This window comes from Pristiophorus japonicus, chromosome 14 (assembly GCF_044704955.1).
Source record: "Pristiophorus japonicus isolate sPriJap1 chromosome 14, sPriJap1.hap1, whole genome shotgun sequence".
Classification (NCBI taxonomy): domain Eukaryota; kingdom Metazoa; phylum Chordata; class Chondrichthyes; family Pristiophoridae; genus Pristiophorus; species Pristiophorus japonicus.
The window spans coordinates 35407639-35425702 of record NC_091990.1 but is presented as its reverse complement, the minus strand read 5'-3'; the positions used below and the strand labels follow the sequence as shown (position 1 = coordinate 35425702).

General features: G+C 42.2%; 1 protein-coding gene across 2 annotated transcripts in view; it reads right to left on the bottom strand.

The window, feature by feature from the left end:
- The window catches only part of LOC139279857 (protein argonaute-3), a 152500-nt gene that overhangs the window by 3941 nt on the left and 130495 nt on the right, over nt 1-18064 (bottom strand). For both annotated transcript variants that reach the window (XM_070899128.1, XM_070899129.1), the window contains 9 exons: nt 15250-15279; nt 13482-13615; nt 13145-13329; nt 10037-10196; nt 7420-7510; nt 6479-6673; nt 5938-6072; nt 5594-5695; nt 1335-1534 (listed from right to left, as the gene is read on the bottom strand). In XM_070899128.1, coding sequence (XP_070755229.1) covers nt 1335-1534; nt 5594-5695; nt 5938-6072; nt 6479-6673; nt 7420-7510; nt 10037-10196; nt 13145-13329; nt 13482-13615; nt 15250-15279 — 1232 coding nt within the window. The remainder of the gene's footprint in view (nt 1-1334; nt 1535-5593; nt 5696-5937; nt 6073-6478; nt 6674-7419; nt 7511-10036; nt 10197-13144; nt 13330-13481; nt 13616-15249; nt 15280-18064) is intronic.

Here is an 18064-nt window from a genome sequence, read left to right as displayed (position 1 = left end):
GGCGTCGGGTCTGGGGTTGGGGTCGAGGGGAAGGGGGAGGCAGAGGTCAGGGTCGGGAGGCGGAGGTCGAGCGGGGGGGAGGGGGTAAGAGAGAGGTCGGGGGGGGGGGGGGGTCGGGAGGCGGAGGTTGGGGGGGGTCGGGAGCGGAGGTCGGTGGGGGGGCCGGGAGCGTAGGTCGCGGTCGGATGTCGGGAGCGGAGGTCTGTGGCAGAGGTCGGGTCGGGGGGGGGGGGGGGGGGGGGAGAAGGGAGAGCGGAGGTCGGGTCCGGTAGGAGGGGGTCGGGTCCGGTCCAGAGGGAGGGGGGGGGAGGGGGTGTGGTCCGGTCCGGGGGTGGGGAGCGGGAGCAAAGTCGGGTCGGGAGGAAGCAGGAGCTGGGCGTGGGAGGCAGCCTTATCCACGCAGCCCCAGTGAGGCCATTCGGCCAGGGCTAGGGGCTGCGTGCTTCAGGCCTCTCCCACACAGTTTTGGGCACCTGGAGCTACTGCACATGCGCGCCCACTGTAGCGTGTATGTGCAGAGGTCCCGGCACTGTTTTCAGCGCAGGGACCTGGCTCTGCCCCTCACAGCTCGTGCTGCGCCGCGCCCAGCTCCAGAGGACCTGCAGGGAGCCGGAGAATAGGTATGTTTTTTTAGGCGCACTTTGTGGCGCGAAAAACAGGCGTCCAGGTCGGAGCTGCGCCGTTCTAGGCGCGGCTCGAAACTTGGGCCCATGGAGTAGAAAAATCTTCTTGAAAGATCAAACTTCTGTCAGATGTCCTCTGTTTTGTAATTTTACTCTTTGAATATGGAGAAGTCGTCTTAAACATGATACTCTAATTGTTTCTGTTTAACAATGAAATACCGAAACTAACACTGATTTTTATTATTGGTTACAGAGTTTTAAGGTATACCATAAAAAAAAACAACAGTCTCTCCTTCCCCCTCTTTTCCACTATCATCATACTCCCATCACCTTGGTCCAATTACATCTCATCACTGAGTTTATTTCAGCTGAGAACCAATCTTAACTTCCATGAACATTGCCATGGTAGAATAGTCAAAAAGATCATTTGGAATAACTTACGAAGTTTTTAAATGAACCATTTCTTGTGTTTGTAGAATGAACAATTAAGCTAAATTTGACATTGCAACAGAAGTTCTTGTTTTTAAAAAGTTTGTGGCGCTTCCAACTTATGGGGAGTTTCATACTTGTGAAAACTCCCAAAGCCCTGTTAACGATCAGTATTTGTGGCCTACATCTTTTATCAAACGACTGAGAAAAATCTACATTCATGTACTACGGTAACAATAGTAGAGTACCCAGCGAACAGTCACAATATATAGTGCTCCTTACCTGTCATGCTCTTTGTCCACCAGGTGATACCTTGCTCTAAATGCCACCAGATGTGCATAATAAGCTGGCGCTGGGATAGAGACAGAACGTGTGCAGCGCACATACGTGTGACATAACTGATAGGTAAGGAGCTGAAGTTCATCCGCAGAGAAGCAGTTGTCATCCCACAAAACATGATAGTGTGAGGGGCGACTCGTACCCTGAAACAGAAATAATAATGTTGGCAAAACTTTTAAATTAGATCATCCTCTCAGATATAGTTACTTTCCTCTATGCAGTCTCCTTTAGTGTGACCCAAGTTGCATAGATACATTAAAAAAAAAGGGGTTATATATAGTAAATGCTAAACTTTTAAAAGAGTAGAGAGATCTAGGGATTCAGCTGCACAAGTATTCAAAGTAGAAGTTAATAAAAACTGAAAAAAAGCAGATCCTCAGTTTTATAAAGAGGACATTACGTACAAAAGCAAAGAGGTAATGTTAAACGTATACAAATGATTGGTTAGGCTATAATTAAAATAAAGTCCAGTTTTTAGGAACCCAAATCGAAGAAGGATATCAAGGCCATAAACAGGGTACAAAAAAAAAGTTGATACCAGAGAGAAGTTTTAATAAGGTGGTGAGACGAGAGAAATTGGAGCACTTTTCACTAGAACAGAAAAGATTATGAGGAGATCTGATAGAGACATTCTTTATGTATGTGTAAAATTAAGGGTTCTGATAGGGTAAGTAGGGAGAAATTATGCCCATTAGTTAATAACTGCAGGACATACATTTAAGAAATGTTACATAGAGGGTTGTTAGGACAAGGTACAACGGTAGAAGCAGAATCCATAAAAGCTGTCAAAAACGTAGGGAATTTGAGAAAGGAACATTTTCAAGAGTATGAGAAAGGGGTGGGGGATAGAAGTAAATAGATAGCTGTTGCGGCGAGCTGGCACTGCCATGATAGAATTTAACATCGCAGGGGACCATTTGACCTATGAAAACCAAAGTGTATTTGCAAAACTTGTGACCGATATAGGGGCATCAACATTTCTTTCTTACATTATAATCCCTTAAAAGTAAGGCAGATATGCATTTATATAGTACATTATGAAAGAAAAATGTCTCAAATATATAGCGAATTTACTCATGTAGATAAACATGGCAGTAATTTTTCACACAGGAAGATCCCACAAACAGGAATCAGATGGATCACTAGTTAATCAGCTTTGGTGCTAATGATTGAGACTAATATTTGCCAAATTACCAGGGAAATCCTGGCTCCTCTTCAAATTGTATGATGGTATGTTTAACCTCCAGTGGAACCATTAGAATAGGCAGAAAGGAACTCAGTTTTATGTCTCATCCATAGTGGTTGATAACCCAGAGACTAAAACTAATGCATAAACTGTTGACTGGTTGTTTAGGATATTAGTCACCACCTTGGCAGTTATTTATATAAATACAGAGGTAAATCTAGTCACTTTCAATCACTAAAGTTATGGATATAAAAAGCCAAGTTAATCAAAACATTAGGAATATTTCAGTGCTAATTGTTTTATAGAGACCCCATTACAATTTTCCAGAATATCATGAATCCTCAATTTGTTTTGGAGATCTATTAATGTTCTTCCCAATTGGTGAATAAAATACACTATTAAAAGTATAATGGGTTTGGTAGACAGGTAGATGCAAGCAGCTTAAGATGTCAGCCATGGCTCAGTGATAGCAGTCTCGCCTGAGTCAGAAGGGCGTGGTTCAAGCCCCAAACCAGAGAGTTAAAGCAAAAAAAGACTTGCATTTATATAGAGCCTCTAACGACCACCAGACGTCCCAAAGCGCTTTACAGCTAATGAAGTGCTTTTTGAAGTGTAGTCACTGCTGTAATTTTGGAGGCGTGGCAAGCCAATTTGCACACAGTAAGCTCCTACAAACAGCAATGTGATGATAACCAGATAATCTATTTTTAGTTATGTTAATTGAGAGAAGATTTTTGGCTGAGACACTGGGGATAACTCCCCTGCTCTTCTTTGAAATAGTGCCATAGGATCTTTTACACCCACCTGAGAGGACAGGTGGGGCCTCGGTTTAACGGCTCATCCAAAAGATGCCATCTCTGAGTGCAGCACTAGATTTTTGTGCTCAAGTCTCTGGAGTGGGACTTGAACCCACAACCTTCTCAGAGGCAAAGGTGCTTCCAACTGTGCCACAGCTGGCACTTAAGCACATAACCGAGACTGACATTTCAGTGCAATACTAAGGGGAGTGCTGCACTATAGGAGGTGCCATTTTTCAGATGAGACAGTAAATTAAGGCCCTGTTTGCTCTCTCGGGTGGATGTAAAAGATTCCATGGCACCATTTTGAAGAAAAGCAGGTGCCCTAGCCAATATTTATCACTAAAAGCATACTATCAGGTCAGTTATCGTATTGCCATTTGTGGGACCAAGCTGTGTGCAAATTGGCTGTCGCAATTCCTTACATTACAACGGTGACTACACTTCAAAAGTAATTAATTGGCTGTAAAGCACTTTGGGACGACCAGAGGTCATGAAAGGCGCTATATTAATTCAAGTTTGTTCTTTCTTTGGTGAAAGGAAATCCACAGTAACAAAGTTTGCTCAGATACACTCCACTGCTTGTAAAGCTCTTTGCCGGTTAGCAAACAGTGACTAGTGGGTACCGCAGGGAACGGTGCTGGGTCCTCAACTATTTATAATCTATATTAATGACTTGGATGAAGGGACAGAGTGTAATATAGCCAAGTTTGCTGATGATACAAAGATGGATGGAAAAGCAAATTATGAGGAGGACACAAAAAATCTGCAAAGGGATATAGACAGGCTAAATGAGTGGTCAAAAATTTGGCAGATGGAGTATAATGTTGGAAAATGTGAGGTTATCCACTTTGGCAGAAATAATAGAAAAGCAAATTATAATTTAAATGGAGAAAAATTGCAAAGTGCTGCAGTACAGAGAAACCTGGGGGCCCTTGTGCATGAAACACAAAAAGTTAGTATGCAGGTACAGCATGTAATCAGGAAGGCAAATGGAATGTTGGCCTTTATTGCAAGGAGGATGAGAGGATAAAAGCAGAGAAGTCCCGCTACAACTGTACAGGGTATTGGTGAGGCCACGTCTTGAGTACTGCATACAGTTTTGGTCTCTGTACTTAAGGATATACTTGCTGTTCAGAGCAGGTTCACTAGGTTGATTCCGGAGGAGATGAGGGGGTTGACTTATGAAGATAGGCTGGGCCTATACTCAATGGAGTTCAGAAGAATGAGGGGTGATCTTATCGAAACGTATAAGATAATGAATGAGGAGGCTTGACAAGGTGGATGCAGAGAGGATATTTCCATTCATAGGGGAAACTAAAACTAGGGGACATAGTCTTAGAATAAGGGGCCGCCCATTTAAAACTGAGACAAGGAGAAATTTCTTGAGGGTTGTAAATCTATGGAATTCTCTGCCCCAGAGAGCTGTGGAGGCTGGGTCAATGAATATATTTAAGGCAGAGATAGACAGATTTTTGAGTGATAAGGGAGTAAAGGGTTATGGAGAGCGGGCAGGGAAGTGGAGCCGAGTCCATGATCAGATCAGCCATGATCTTATAGAATGGCGGAACAGGCTCGAGGGGCCAGGTGGCCTACTCCTGCTATTATTTCTTATGTTCATATGAGACGTCTTTTCAAGATAAACTAAGCACCATACTGCTGAATTACCTCTTCCATATTATTGCATTTGCCAAAATAACCTTATGTTAATTAAAATTTCTGTGGTATTTATATACAAGTGACTCTTAACTGCTTCTCAACCTTTCATACCACGATTATATATCAATTTGTTATTGGTAAACCTGATATGATACTGAAAAACAAAGCATACTTCTGAATGTCAATTACATATAAACTAAACTCTACATAAGCCAAGTCTTATGATATTGTTGGACAACATCAACCATGTTATCCTTCAGTGCTCATTAATTTACTCCAGAAGGTGTTTCTTTTTGTAGATTTCACAGGCATAATGAAAGCTATCGAGAGCTTACTCAAAAGAAAGAAGAACTTTGTTGTGCGGCAACTGCACTGTTTTATGGCAGACAGCAGAATGTGATTGCCATCTGCTCAGTTCACCAGTTATTTATCCATCTTCCCTCATAACTGAACAGATATTTGTAAACATGGCAATAATTGAGAAAACAATACAAACACACACCTCTCTCCTTTATTCCCTAGGAATACAAAATTTAAGTTATCTAGCTTTCATTTCATACCTGTATCCCAGCATGGCTGCAGAGATAAAAATCAAACTCGTATGGGTGGGTGATATCTGTGTCTACGGTGGTTCCTGCTGGAATATTCCCACTTCTCCCAACCTTTGTGAGAGAGAGAGAGAGAGAGAGAGAGAGAGAGAGAGAGAGAGAGAGAGAGAGAGAGAGAGAGAGAGAGAGAGAGAGAAAACAAAATAAATCTCATTACGCGGATTCAAATATTATGTACAATATTAGGTTCTCTATAAGGAAAACCTGTTTGATTTAATGGCTATATAAAGAGTCAGTTCATGTTACACAATTCCCCAACAAGATAGATCACAGGTGATTCAGGTGCCAGTTCTTACCCTCTCATTCTTATCAGCACAGAACAGTCGTGTGTGATGACGTTTCTGCACTACAATGTACGTGATGCCAGGCTGATAGTCCTTCTCCAAGCTGATGCAGGCCTCTCGAATTGCCAGTAGCTCACAATATAATACCTGCAGCACAAAAGCAAATGGAAGTATGATTGATGAGAAATGCCTCACTAAATCTAGTCTCTTCATAAAGACCACAGATGCTGCTACCTCTGAGCTAAACATCATGGGAGGAAAAAGGATTGTATGTCTTCATCACAACAGCAAACCTTCGAAAAGAAGTGCACAGTACAATCTTGCTATCACATGATATCTTCACACACTTGGTGCTGGCTACAGCCGAGGATTTTCAAAATACATCAGTGACAGAATAGTAGCACAATTTGTCCTGAATTGGTTCTAGTTAAGTTTGCAAATACAACTGTAAAATATTTTGCCATACTGACTAATTTAGTTTGAAGTTTGCATTCAATCAGCTTTGAACACAGGATACAATTGAATATGTCAGTTATCTACAAACTATACTGACCTGACGGAATTGTCCCTCAGAAACACCATCACGGTAAAATATAATTCGTGTGGGCTTAAAACGAGTTGATTTGTAAAACTGGATGAGAAGTTCTCGAACCATTGAAGCCAGGTCTTGAATTATCTCCTGTCGAGGTCTCTGAACACGCACAGTGGCACAGTAACGACTAGGGTGGGCATCCATACTGCCTACAACCTAGAAATAGCGATCACACAATTACATTGGATGGATGAAGACACTGAAATTCTGTTTTATATACAATGGAGCTGAAAAATTAAAGACATCTGATAACCAGACTTGCATATGACAGGAATGGAGAATCCAGTGTCAAACAAGTCAGAACATTAGGGTACCTTTACACTAAAACATAAGTGTTGGTGAGAGGCGAGTTACAATTTTCACCAAGAGTACAGTTGTAATGTAATTCCATTAATCAAGCCCCAAAATGACTCTAATTGACTCCATTCTCACAGTGCTTCTTTTGGACCTCCTGGAGACATCTTTTAGATCGATGTACAAGTAATGCTTCCGCCTCCACTATTCACAAATCTTTAATAAGCTGGATGAGGTGCTCCACGCACGTGTGTAACTACACATACATACATCCTGGGCAAACAAACTGGGAGTTCCAGTTGAGCAGTGTATATGGAGTACATCATCATGTCTGGAACGGACGCGTTCTTCTACCTAATTCTCCACCCTGCCGCACCCCCACATGACCCGAGGTGGGTTCTCTTGATGATATCACGTCCCTCAGCTAGCTGATCAAATTTCAAAATATGCCTGGAAAATTCAAGTGGTAAGTGAGAAAGAGCTCAGCCTGTCCTTTCCTCCACACACAATACTCAAAGAGTACACAGGACAGCACTCTGTGTACTGCACCTTCTCCCCCCCACTTGAAAAAGCATTCTTGCCAAAAACGTTCATGTATGAAAACTTACAGCAGCGATGGAGGGTTTCTTGCCATCTCCAGCCGGTGGGTGTGTGACATCAGCTCCCAGGAAAATCACAGGCTGCTGGAACACGGATGGCCTACAGACATTAAATGAAAAAAAAAGAGTTCTTAAGTGGTATGTTCAAAATAGGAACAGAGTTAACACAAATGTAGCTGCATTTTGTTTTTAGATCAACAATGATCTTATTGAATGGCGGAACAGGCTCGAGGGGCCAAATAGCCTACTCCTGCTCCTATTTCTTATGTTCTTATGTTTTTGTAAAATTAACTTGCACATCAATAGCACAGTCTGGCCAGAATATAAATTATTTAAAAAATTTTGGCCAACAGGATTATTCTAATCCAAACATCCATCTTTATTACAAATTTAATTTCATGGTAGAATCTGGTATATGTACTGGAATTCAACTCCAGCATAAACATTTACCTCTGCAGGTGTCAGTTTCATGCTAGTGTGGCTCTGGAGTCAGTAGAATATAATCTGGTCAAAAATCTTATTCAATATGTGCAACTGATGCCAGAGATTCATCTGAATTAGGTTACAGATCAGGTAATTGTGTACAAGAAAAAAGGCAAATATCTGGCAACAACTCTAACTATCTAACAGCAAAAACACTACCAGGAAGCTCTCAAAAGCAGCACCTATCTTCTTCAAAATGTATTATTTTACAGTTCTTTAGGCTCTCCAACTCCATCTCTTCCCTTTTTTGCAACCCCCCCTCCATTCAATATTTGGCTTAATAGAAGGGTGGTCAATGGTAATATAGTTGCCTTAGCTAGAAAGCTCTTAATTCAAAAAGAGCTGGGACCGAGTTTAATGTAAAGTACTGAAAGAGACTAAGAATTACAATGTAAGCTGAACCATCACTGATCTGCTACTTGTTTAACCATCTTTCATTAGTGAGATTCATGCCTTTAAAACTTTCAGTCCTGCAATAGAGAATTTCAAGAACACCCTATATTGTTGCACTCAATGCGTTAATACATCTTAAATTTAGCAAGCCTAGTTCAGATTTTCTACTTGCACCTCTTGATGGTTGTAACTTCTTTACCAATACAACCTTTATATCTTCTCCAATGTTCTCCCCTTATCTCTGCTTGTACTGGGGTTCAGTTCCACAGATATCAAGAGACCTTCAGCATCTCAGCGTTATAACAAGGTTTCATGCATGGACTCAGACAATCAGTGTTACTTCTGACAGTACTCCTACTGCCTCAAGTTATTCCATTTCAGACTTGAGAGAAACATAGCCATTGCTGCTCCATGATAAGCCCGTAGGCTGCATGCTTCGTACAGCATGCTGTGCGCATACAGAGGCTGAACTCCAAGTCATAGTCAACGTATTTACTGAGGTGTACGAAAGCATGGGCCTTACGCTAAACATCCATAAAGCAAAGGTCCTCCACCAGCCTGTTCTCACCGCACAGCACTGCCTCCCAGTCACCAAGATCCACGGCGCGGCCCTGGACAATGTGGACCATTTCCCATACCTCGGGAGCCTCTCATCAACAAGAGCAGACATTGACGACGAAATTTAACACCGCCTCTAGTGCACCAGTGCAGCCTTTGGCTGCCTGAGGGAAGAATGTTTGAAGACCAGGCCCTCACATCTGCCACCAAGCTTATGATCTACAGGGCTGTAATAATACCCACCCTCCTGTATAGCTCAGAGACATGGACCATGTACAGCAGACACCTCAAGTCGCTGGAGAAATACCACCAATGATGTTTCCGCAAGATCCTACAAATCCCCTGAGGGGACAGACGCACCAATGTTAGCATCCTCGACCAGGCCAACATCCCCAGCATTGAAGCTCTGCTGGGCAGGCCACATTGTTCACATGCCAGACACGAGAATCCCAAAGCAAGCGCGCTACTCGGAACTCCTTCACGGCAAACGAGCCAAAGGTGGGCAGAGGAAATGCTACAAGGACATCCTCAAAGCCTCCCTGATAAAGTGCAACAACCCCACTGACACCTAGGAGTCCCTGGCAAAAGACCACCCTAAGTGGAGGAAGTGCATCTGGGAGGGCGCTGAGCACCTCGAGTCTTATTGCTGAGAGCATGCAGAAATCAAGCGCAGGCAGCAGAAAGAGTGTGCGGCAAACCTGTCCCACCCACCCTTTCCCTCAAAGACTATCTGTCCCACCTGTGACAGGGACTGTGGTTCTTGTATTGGATTGTTCAGCCACCTAAGGACTCAGTTTTAGAGTGGAAACAAGTCTTCCTCGATTCCGAGGGACTGCCGATGATGATGACAGAGATTGACCAAGATGAGTAATGTTAGCTTACTCTTTAAACCCCAGTAAGGTAAAGAAAGCTTCTGCCAATATGCCTGGATGAGATGTGACAAAACATAATTTCTGCAGTAGGGGACTTGACTGGCATGCAACCCTAAGACTCAAAGCAGTGAATGTCTGGACATATAGCCAATGCTCTCACCTATATTACCAGCAAAAAATGCTAACTTCACAAAAGGCAAGAAATAATTGACAAATTAAACAGATACTTCTGACAGTAAACCAGGATTAAACTTACAATTCTCTTTAATACTAATCAATGTCAGACTGACTTTAGCATAGTAACAGAGAAATGAGCTTACCGTTGATGAGGTACCAGAATGTTGTTGATTCCACCTAGTTTCACATTGATCTTCAGGCAGAGGTTCGATAATGTTTGTGGCGACGTTTTAACAACATTCTTCACTTGAACACACTGAGTAGCCATCCCCAGGAGAGTATCTCCCACACGCTTCACCTCAGCTAAAAGAAAGGCGAATGCATTAGAAGCTTTTTCTTGGTGTTTATACCAGTACCTCTTTCAAGTCTCAGCAAGTCATTCTCCATCTCCCAAATGAGGGCAATCCGACTGTCTGTCCCCAAGCTACCCAAAACTATACTTGAGCCTCCACTCAGCTGGTCTTCTGAAGGATTAGGAACTTGCAGTGTGTGACAGGGTGGGTGGGGGCTTCACTCCTGGCACCTCATGGCCCAGGATGTGGGAGCACTACAGCACTTCAGCAGATCACTACTGCTCCTGTCTGAAACAACTTCATAATCACCCAAATTAATTTATATAAACAGCCAAGCAGATGCTCTGGTACAATTTCTACTAAATTTTACACAGTATCTAAAAAACATCCAGCCATAATTTGTTTTGGCAAAAAAACAAGAAATGCCTAGTGACAAACAATGTGTGTTTACAATGGGAGAAATTAAATGAGAAGTTTAAGACAACTGAATAAACAGAGGAAGGGAGTTCCAACCACAATAATGCTACCACTGTAATTCAAGAACAGTACCACACAACCACTGGCTCAGGTAGATAAAACGGCATCAAAACCATGTTGCTTCACATGTACCTGCTGCATTGTCCCAATACCCTGCAGTTTCATGAGTGGTGCTCGGAGTTGCACCCCAAGCGGATACAGGCACACGCGCCAATCTCATTACCAGTAGCAATCTACTGCCCCAGGGGAGGGTCACTTAGACTAATATGAGAAACAAGGCTGATCAGAATTCATTCACATTTTGTCAGCTTCAACTATAGTGAATGTGGCCTCAAATCTTTCACTTTCCCTCACAGCCTTCGAGTGGGAAGTGTATTGATTACCGGAACTGGCACATCCTGTTGTTATATTAGCAACCTAACGCTAGACTTGCACCAAAACTGGGCTAAAGTTATATACCGAATTGTAATATAGGAGCCCTTCATATATTTTTTTAGAACTATTAGCTTACTTTTTCTTCTGAATTTATAAATGGAAAATATTAGCCCCTCACTACCACACATTAATGGATCCTGCATTGAAAACAAAATTAAACAAAACATGCACTATAAACAAGGTTTGAATGAGTAACACTAGAAATTAAATAGTTATTTAAGCACAACTTAAATGTGTTGGTCACCGTCGACCTTCAGAGTGGAGTTGCTCCGAGACGCTTAAAACCCCTTCCCTCTACCAACATTATTAAAACGGCTGAGGAGCACAGACATCTGAAACGGAACTTCTCCATCAGGCAAGGAATTATTTATTTGTAATAAATGTAAATATAAATGACTTATCTTCTCCTTTAAGAATTTCTGTCAATGTTAAACATACTGATACCAGCTGAGGCAATGATCGATGTGCTGCAATTGGCTGCAGAATTCAAGAGACAGAGAGGGCTAAAATTGGCCCTATACACAGACCTCTGCTGGAAGTGTGCACATGAGCCTTGAGTGAGGACAGAAATGTGCTCGACAGTGATATCTAAAATGCCTGTTTGCCACTTACATTACAACCAAGGTTCATACACGAATGACAACCACTCGGTCGAGGTACTGCAGGGGAATTGCTGTCCATGGATTAATCAAGAACAGTCAGCATGGATTTGTTAAGGGAATGTCATGTCCGACTAACTCGTTTGAACTTTTTGAGGAGGCAACAAGGAGGGCTGATGAGGGTAGTCCATTTGATGTAGTCTATATGGATTTTAGCAAGGCTTTTGACAAGGTCCCAGATGGCAGACTGGTCAGAAAAGTACAAGCAAATTCAAGAGAAATGGCAAGTTGGATCCAAAATGGCTTGGTGGCAGGAAGCAAAGGGTAATGGTCGACGGATGTTTTTATAACAGGAAAGATTTTTCCAGTGGAGTTCCGCAGGGCTCAGTACCAGGTCCTTTGCTTTTTGTGGTATACATTAATGATTTAGACTTCAATGTAGGGGGCATGATTAAGAAGTTTGCAGATGATACAAAAATTGGCTGTGTGGTTGATCATGAGGAAGAAAGCTGTAGACTGCAGGAAGATATCAATGGACTGGTCAGGTGGGCAGAAAAGTGGCAAATGGAATTCAACCTGGAGAAGTGTGACGTAATTCATTTGGGGAATGCGAACAAGGCAAGGGAATACACAATAAAATAGTAGGGTCCTGCGAAGTGTAGAGGAACAGAGGGACCTTGGAGTACATGTCCACAGATGCCTGAAGGTAGCAGGACAGGTAAATAAGGTGGTTAATATGGCATACTTTCCTTTATTAGCCCAGGCTTAGAATACAAGAGCAGGGAGGTTATGCTTGAACTGTACAGAACACTAGTTAGGCCACTGCTAGAGAACTGTGTATAGTTCTGGTCACCACATTACAGGAAAGATGTGATTGCACTAGATGGGATACAGAGGAGATTTATGAGGATGTTGCCAGGACTGGAGAATTTTAGCTATGAGGAATGATTGGGTAGGCTGTGGTTGTTTTCTTTGGAACAGAGGAGGCTGAGTAGAGACTTGATTGAGATGTATAAAACTATGACAGGCCTAGATAAAGTGGATAGGAAGGATTTATTTCCCCCAGCAGAGAGGTCAATAACCAGGGGACAGAGATTTCAAGTAATTGGTAGAAGAATTAGAGGGGAGTTGAGGAGAACTTTTTTCACACAGAGGGTGGTGGGGGTCTGGAACTCACTGCCTGAAAGGGTGGTAGAGGCAGAAAACCTCACTGCATTTAAAAAGTACTTGGATATGCATTTGAAGTGCCGTAACCTACAAGGCTACGGACCAAGAGCTGGAAAGTTGGATTAGGCTGGATAGCTTTTTTCAGTTAGCACAGACACGATGGGTCGAATGGCCTCCTTCTGTGCTGTAAATTTCTATGATTCTCTTTGCCAGGAAAAATCAACACCTTCAAGTTAGAATAATTAGGTGCAGCACCAAATTTGAAGAATATTTTTATTACCGTAGACAGGTGTTTTCCCAGGTAGAATGACAATGACAAGCTGGAGTCCTGAATAGGTGTTCTTCAGATGCCTGAACATCGGTTCCACACTGTCAGCTCCTTGTGCATATTTACAGAAACATGGCTGGCCCTGGATAGGCATCCCTGCATCCTTAGATATCTTCCGCAGCTGGTCGGTAAAACTCCTAAGAAGGTAATGGTAAATTATTGTCGATTCAATGTAAAAAAAAACACAAGACTGGAATTCTATAAATGATTAGGCTTTTAAAAGCATAACTTGTTTTGGGAGTATCTAGCTGGAACTAAACATTTAAAGTCACGGAAAGATTCATCTTACTTAAGCACTTCTTCTCTACATTGTCTCTGTGCTGCAAAACATGCTATCGCCCACATTTTGATTTCAACCCCAGTGTGGAACTGTTTCCCCCGCATGTCCCAAACACCATGACTTGGAGTAGCAACTGTTCGATTCTGCAGAGGGGAAGAAGTGAAATTAAAGAGCAAGTCAACCTCACCTTTTTAAAATTTTTTAAAAATCTTTTCAGGCCATGAAATAACAAAAATGTTTATTTATGCAATTTTCACAAACATACACACAGTATATATATATATAAAAAGTTTTGCAAAGTAATTCAGAATCTGTTCATCAGCAAAGCTTTTAAAATATTATTGCAGGAAGGTTTGAGTTACACGTATGGGTTGCTGACTTGAAACACGAGTACAGAAGTGGTGATACCAATAGCAAGCTACCGATGGCATTTGCATTTTAAAAGATTCCTTTCAACTGAAGTATAGAATAAGGCAGCAGTTTACAATCAGAGCAAGGACGTGAACTTGGCAGAATAATTTATTCTCGTTGGCTTATTTTTCAAAAACCATTTTGCACTACCTCATACAGGGTCCTCAACTTCCACACCATCAGCCTCCATATTCAATGGATCATCCTGCGCCATTTCTGCCACCTCCAGCACGATACCACCACTAAACACATCTTCCCCTCCCCTCTAGCATTCCGAAGGGACCGTTTTCTCCACGACACCCTGGTCCACTCTTTAATCACCCCCAACATCCCCCTCCCCGTCTCATGGCACCCTCCTCTGCAAGCGCAGGAGATGCAACACCTGCCCTTTTACCCCTCCTTTCCCACCTGCCCTTTTACCCCCTTCCTTCCCACCGTCCAAACATTCCTGCTAGGTGAAACAGTGACTTACTTGTACTTTTACTGTATTCACTGCACACAACGCGGTCTCCTCTACATTGGGGAGACCAATCGCGGATTGGGTGATGGCTTTGTGGAACACCTCTTTTCAGTCTGCAAGTGTGACGCTGAGCTTCTGGTCACCTGTCATTTTAATTCTCCGGCCCATTCCCATTCTGACCTCTCAGCCTTGGCCTCCTACACTGTTCTAATGAAGCTCAACGGAAGGCTGATCAGCGCCTCATCCTTCGATTAATCACTTTACAGTCTTCTAGATTCAACGTTGAGTTCAACTATTTTAGTTCATAACCTCTGCCCCCATTTCAGCTGTTGGTAATGATTCTGGTTATTGCCATTTACACCTCCTCTAGGCCCATCCTTTGTATCTTTACTTGTCCCATTACCATCCCCTTTTACCTCACACCATCCTCTCATTTGTCAATTAATCTCTCCTGCCTTCCATCCCATCAGACGTTCCCTTTTGTCCTTTCCTCTCCTCTCCCCATTCCTGCCTCTGCACTTGCTTAAAACCCATTACATCTATAAACTTTTTCCAATCCTGATGAAAGGTCACTGACTTGAAATGTTAACTTTGTTTCTCTCTACACAGATGCTGCCTGACCTGCTGAGTATTTCCAGCATTTTCTGTTTTTATTTCAGATTTTCGGCATCCATAGTATTTTGCTTTTGAAATAGTGTTTTTCATCAAGTGTGTGTATTATTAGTATGTTTCTGACTGGTGCATCTGCTGTGATTGGTCCATGCGATTAAAGCTGTAGCAGAAAACATGCTGATAACACGAACACTCAAGATCTTACACAAAGGATAATAAGCGCTGTATATCATTTAACTTAAGATACTTTGCAACTGCATCTCGCTGCTCGTTTAATCCTCCTTTGTTACTTACAGTTTGCAATCTGAAATGACTTGGTTCCACCTGTAAAACAAGATGTTGCATCTCAGTGTGTACCAGGAATGTCATATGATTTGTTAAAAATGTTTCAGCTGCCATTCATAATACCATCGACCCCTTGAGTACTGTATGCCTTCTATAATATACACACGCATTACTGACAATAATTGAAATATATATAAAAATATATCAATAATTTATTTCTAGTTGATAGAACATTACAATGTAGTTATTTCTAGTTTACCATATATTTTCTATTGCAGTCCTCAAAGGGTTAATTCAGTAGAAAAAAAACATGTTTTCTGGGAACTGTACATCCTTGCCCAAATACTTTTAAAATAAAATCTTCAATAATGGTCATCAGTGGTCAAGACAAAACACCTAAGATTACATAGAAACATAGAAAATAGGTGCAGGAGTAGACCATTCGGCCCTTCGAGCCTGCACCGCCATTCAATAAGATCATGGCTGATCATTCCCTCAGTACCCCTTTCCTGTTTTTTCTCCATACCCGTTGATCCCCCCTTAGCCGCAAGGGCCATATCTAACTCCCTCTTGAATATATCCAATGAACTGGCATCAACAACTCTCTGCGGCAGGGAATTCCATAGGTTAATAACTCTGAGTGAAGAAGTCCTAAATGGCCTACCCCTTATCCTAAGACTACGTCCCCTGGTTCTGGACTTCCCCAACATCGGGAACATTCTTCCCGCATCTAACCTGTCCAGTCCCGTCAGAAACTTATACGTTTCTATGAGATCCCCTCTCATCCTTCTAAACTCCAGTGAATAAAGGCCCAGTTGATCCAGTCTCTCCTCATATGACAGCCCAGCCATCCCTGGAATCAGTCTGGTGAACCTTAGCTGCACTCCCTCAATAGCAAGAACGTCCTTCCTCAGATTAGGAGACCAAAACTGAACACAATATTCCAGGTGAGGCCTCACTAAGGCCCTGTACAACTGCAGTAAGACCTCCCGGCTCCTATACTCAAATCCCCTAGCTATGAAGGCCAACATGCCATTTGCCTTCTTCACCGCCTGCTTTCAATGACTGATGAACCTTGACACCCAGGTCTCGTTGCACCTCCCCTTTTCCTAATCTGCCACCATCCAGATAATATTCTGCCTTTGTGTTTTTGCCCCCAAAATGGATAACCTCACATTTATCCACATTATACTGCATCTGCCATGCATTTGCCCACTCACCTAACCTGTCCAAGTCACCCTGCAGCCTCTTAGCATCCTCCTCACAACTCACACCACCACCTAGTTTAGTGTCATCCGCAAACTTGGAGATGTTACACTCAATTCCTTCATCTAAATCGTTAATGCATATTGTAAAGAGCTGAGGTCCCAGCACTGAGCCCTGTGGCACTCCACTAGTCACTGCCTGCGATTCTGAAAAGGACCCATTTATCCCGACTCTCTGCTTCCTGTCTGCCAATCAGTTCTCTATGCACGTCAGTACATTACCCCCAATACCATGCGCTTTGATTTTGCATACCAATCTCTAGTGCGGGACCTTGTCAAAAGCCTTTTGAAAGTCCAAATACACCACATCCACTGGTTCTCCCTTGTCCACTCTGCTAGTTACAATAGCTTAATACAATTCAATTATCGACACATCCCTAATGTGTAATGCAGTCAGGTATTTTGCACGTTTAGGTTTCCGGGATTCAGTGTACAAAATTGGACACTATATATCGCAAGGTATAAAATCGAAGCAAAATAATCCCAACAGGCTATTTAAGTTATTTAATGATCCATTAACTCTGAAGTGGTTTTGAGCAATTATGCTGGGAAATATGCTCCTATTATATGTCAGCAAATTTTGTCCCATCATGATTTAATCAGATAGAATGGCAAGAAAGGGTCAGCATTCAGAGAGATGAAATCAACTCAGATGTAATTAAAATGAGACCACTGGGCAGTGCCAAGATCGGATCAGCCACAATCTTAATGAATGGCAGAGCAGGCTCGAGAGGCCAAATGACCTACTCCTGCTCCTATTTCTCATGTTCTTATGCTTTGGAGATCCAATTGGTGGATCCAGGGTGTTGGGATGTGGGTTTGTGCCTAAGTCTCTACACAGAAAGAAGATTCCTAATTTCACAAATGGCCCAGCGCCAGATAACCAGAGCGTGGGTAATTGCTCTGGGCTGCTCTCATGTATTTCCAAAGTGTGAAAAGGTGTAGTAGTACTGGCTGCCCACTTGGTCGGGGGATGTGTTGTGTGGAAACTTAAAAGGGAAGGGACAAATAAACACAAAAAAGTGCAATTATAATAAAAAAACAAAAATATTTCAAAAATTAGAATTTTTTTTAAAAAAAAGGGGATTTATATGGTGACATTTTCTACCTCAACAAAAATCTTAAGCAAATTTTGCATCGCATTTCATTCCCTTCCCCAAAACAAATTGTGGCGCAAACGTTTTACAAACACAGTAATTTAAAGATCTCACAGCTCATTAGGAACAGACATCAAGTTTAAGAAATAGATTACTTTAGTACTCTGATTTTTGAAATTACTGTACCCCATTTCTTTAAGTCTCCATGCACTAATCCCACAGGTTAAGTGTTCAGGCAAGTTACCTGCACTCGTGCCATTGCAGCATTACGACTGACTGTTGAGTACATGCAAGAGATACCTGGGCCAACTGATCCTTTCTATTCATTTGCTCATCAGTTCTCTGATAACCATATTTTAAGGTTCCACTGGTACAACTCATGAAGCTTTCCCAAAGTCTAGTTCATCTAAAAGGAACAATCTATTTTATCAGGACTAAAGATCAAAATCAAATTTCTAATAT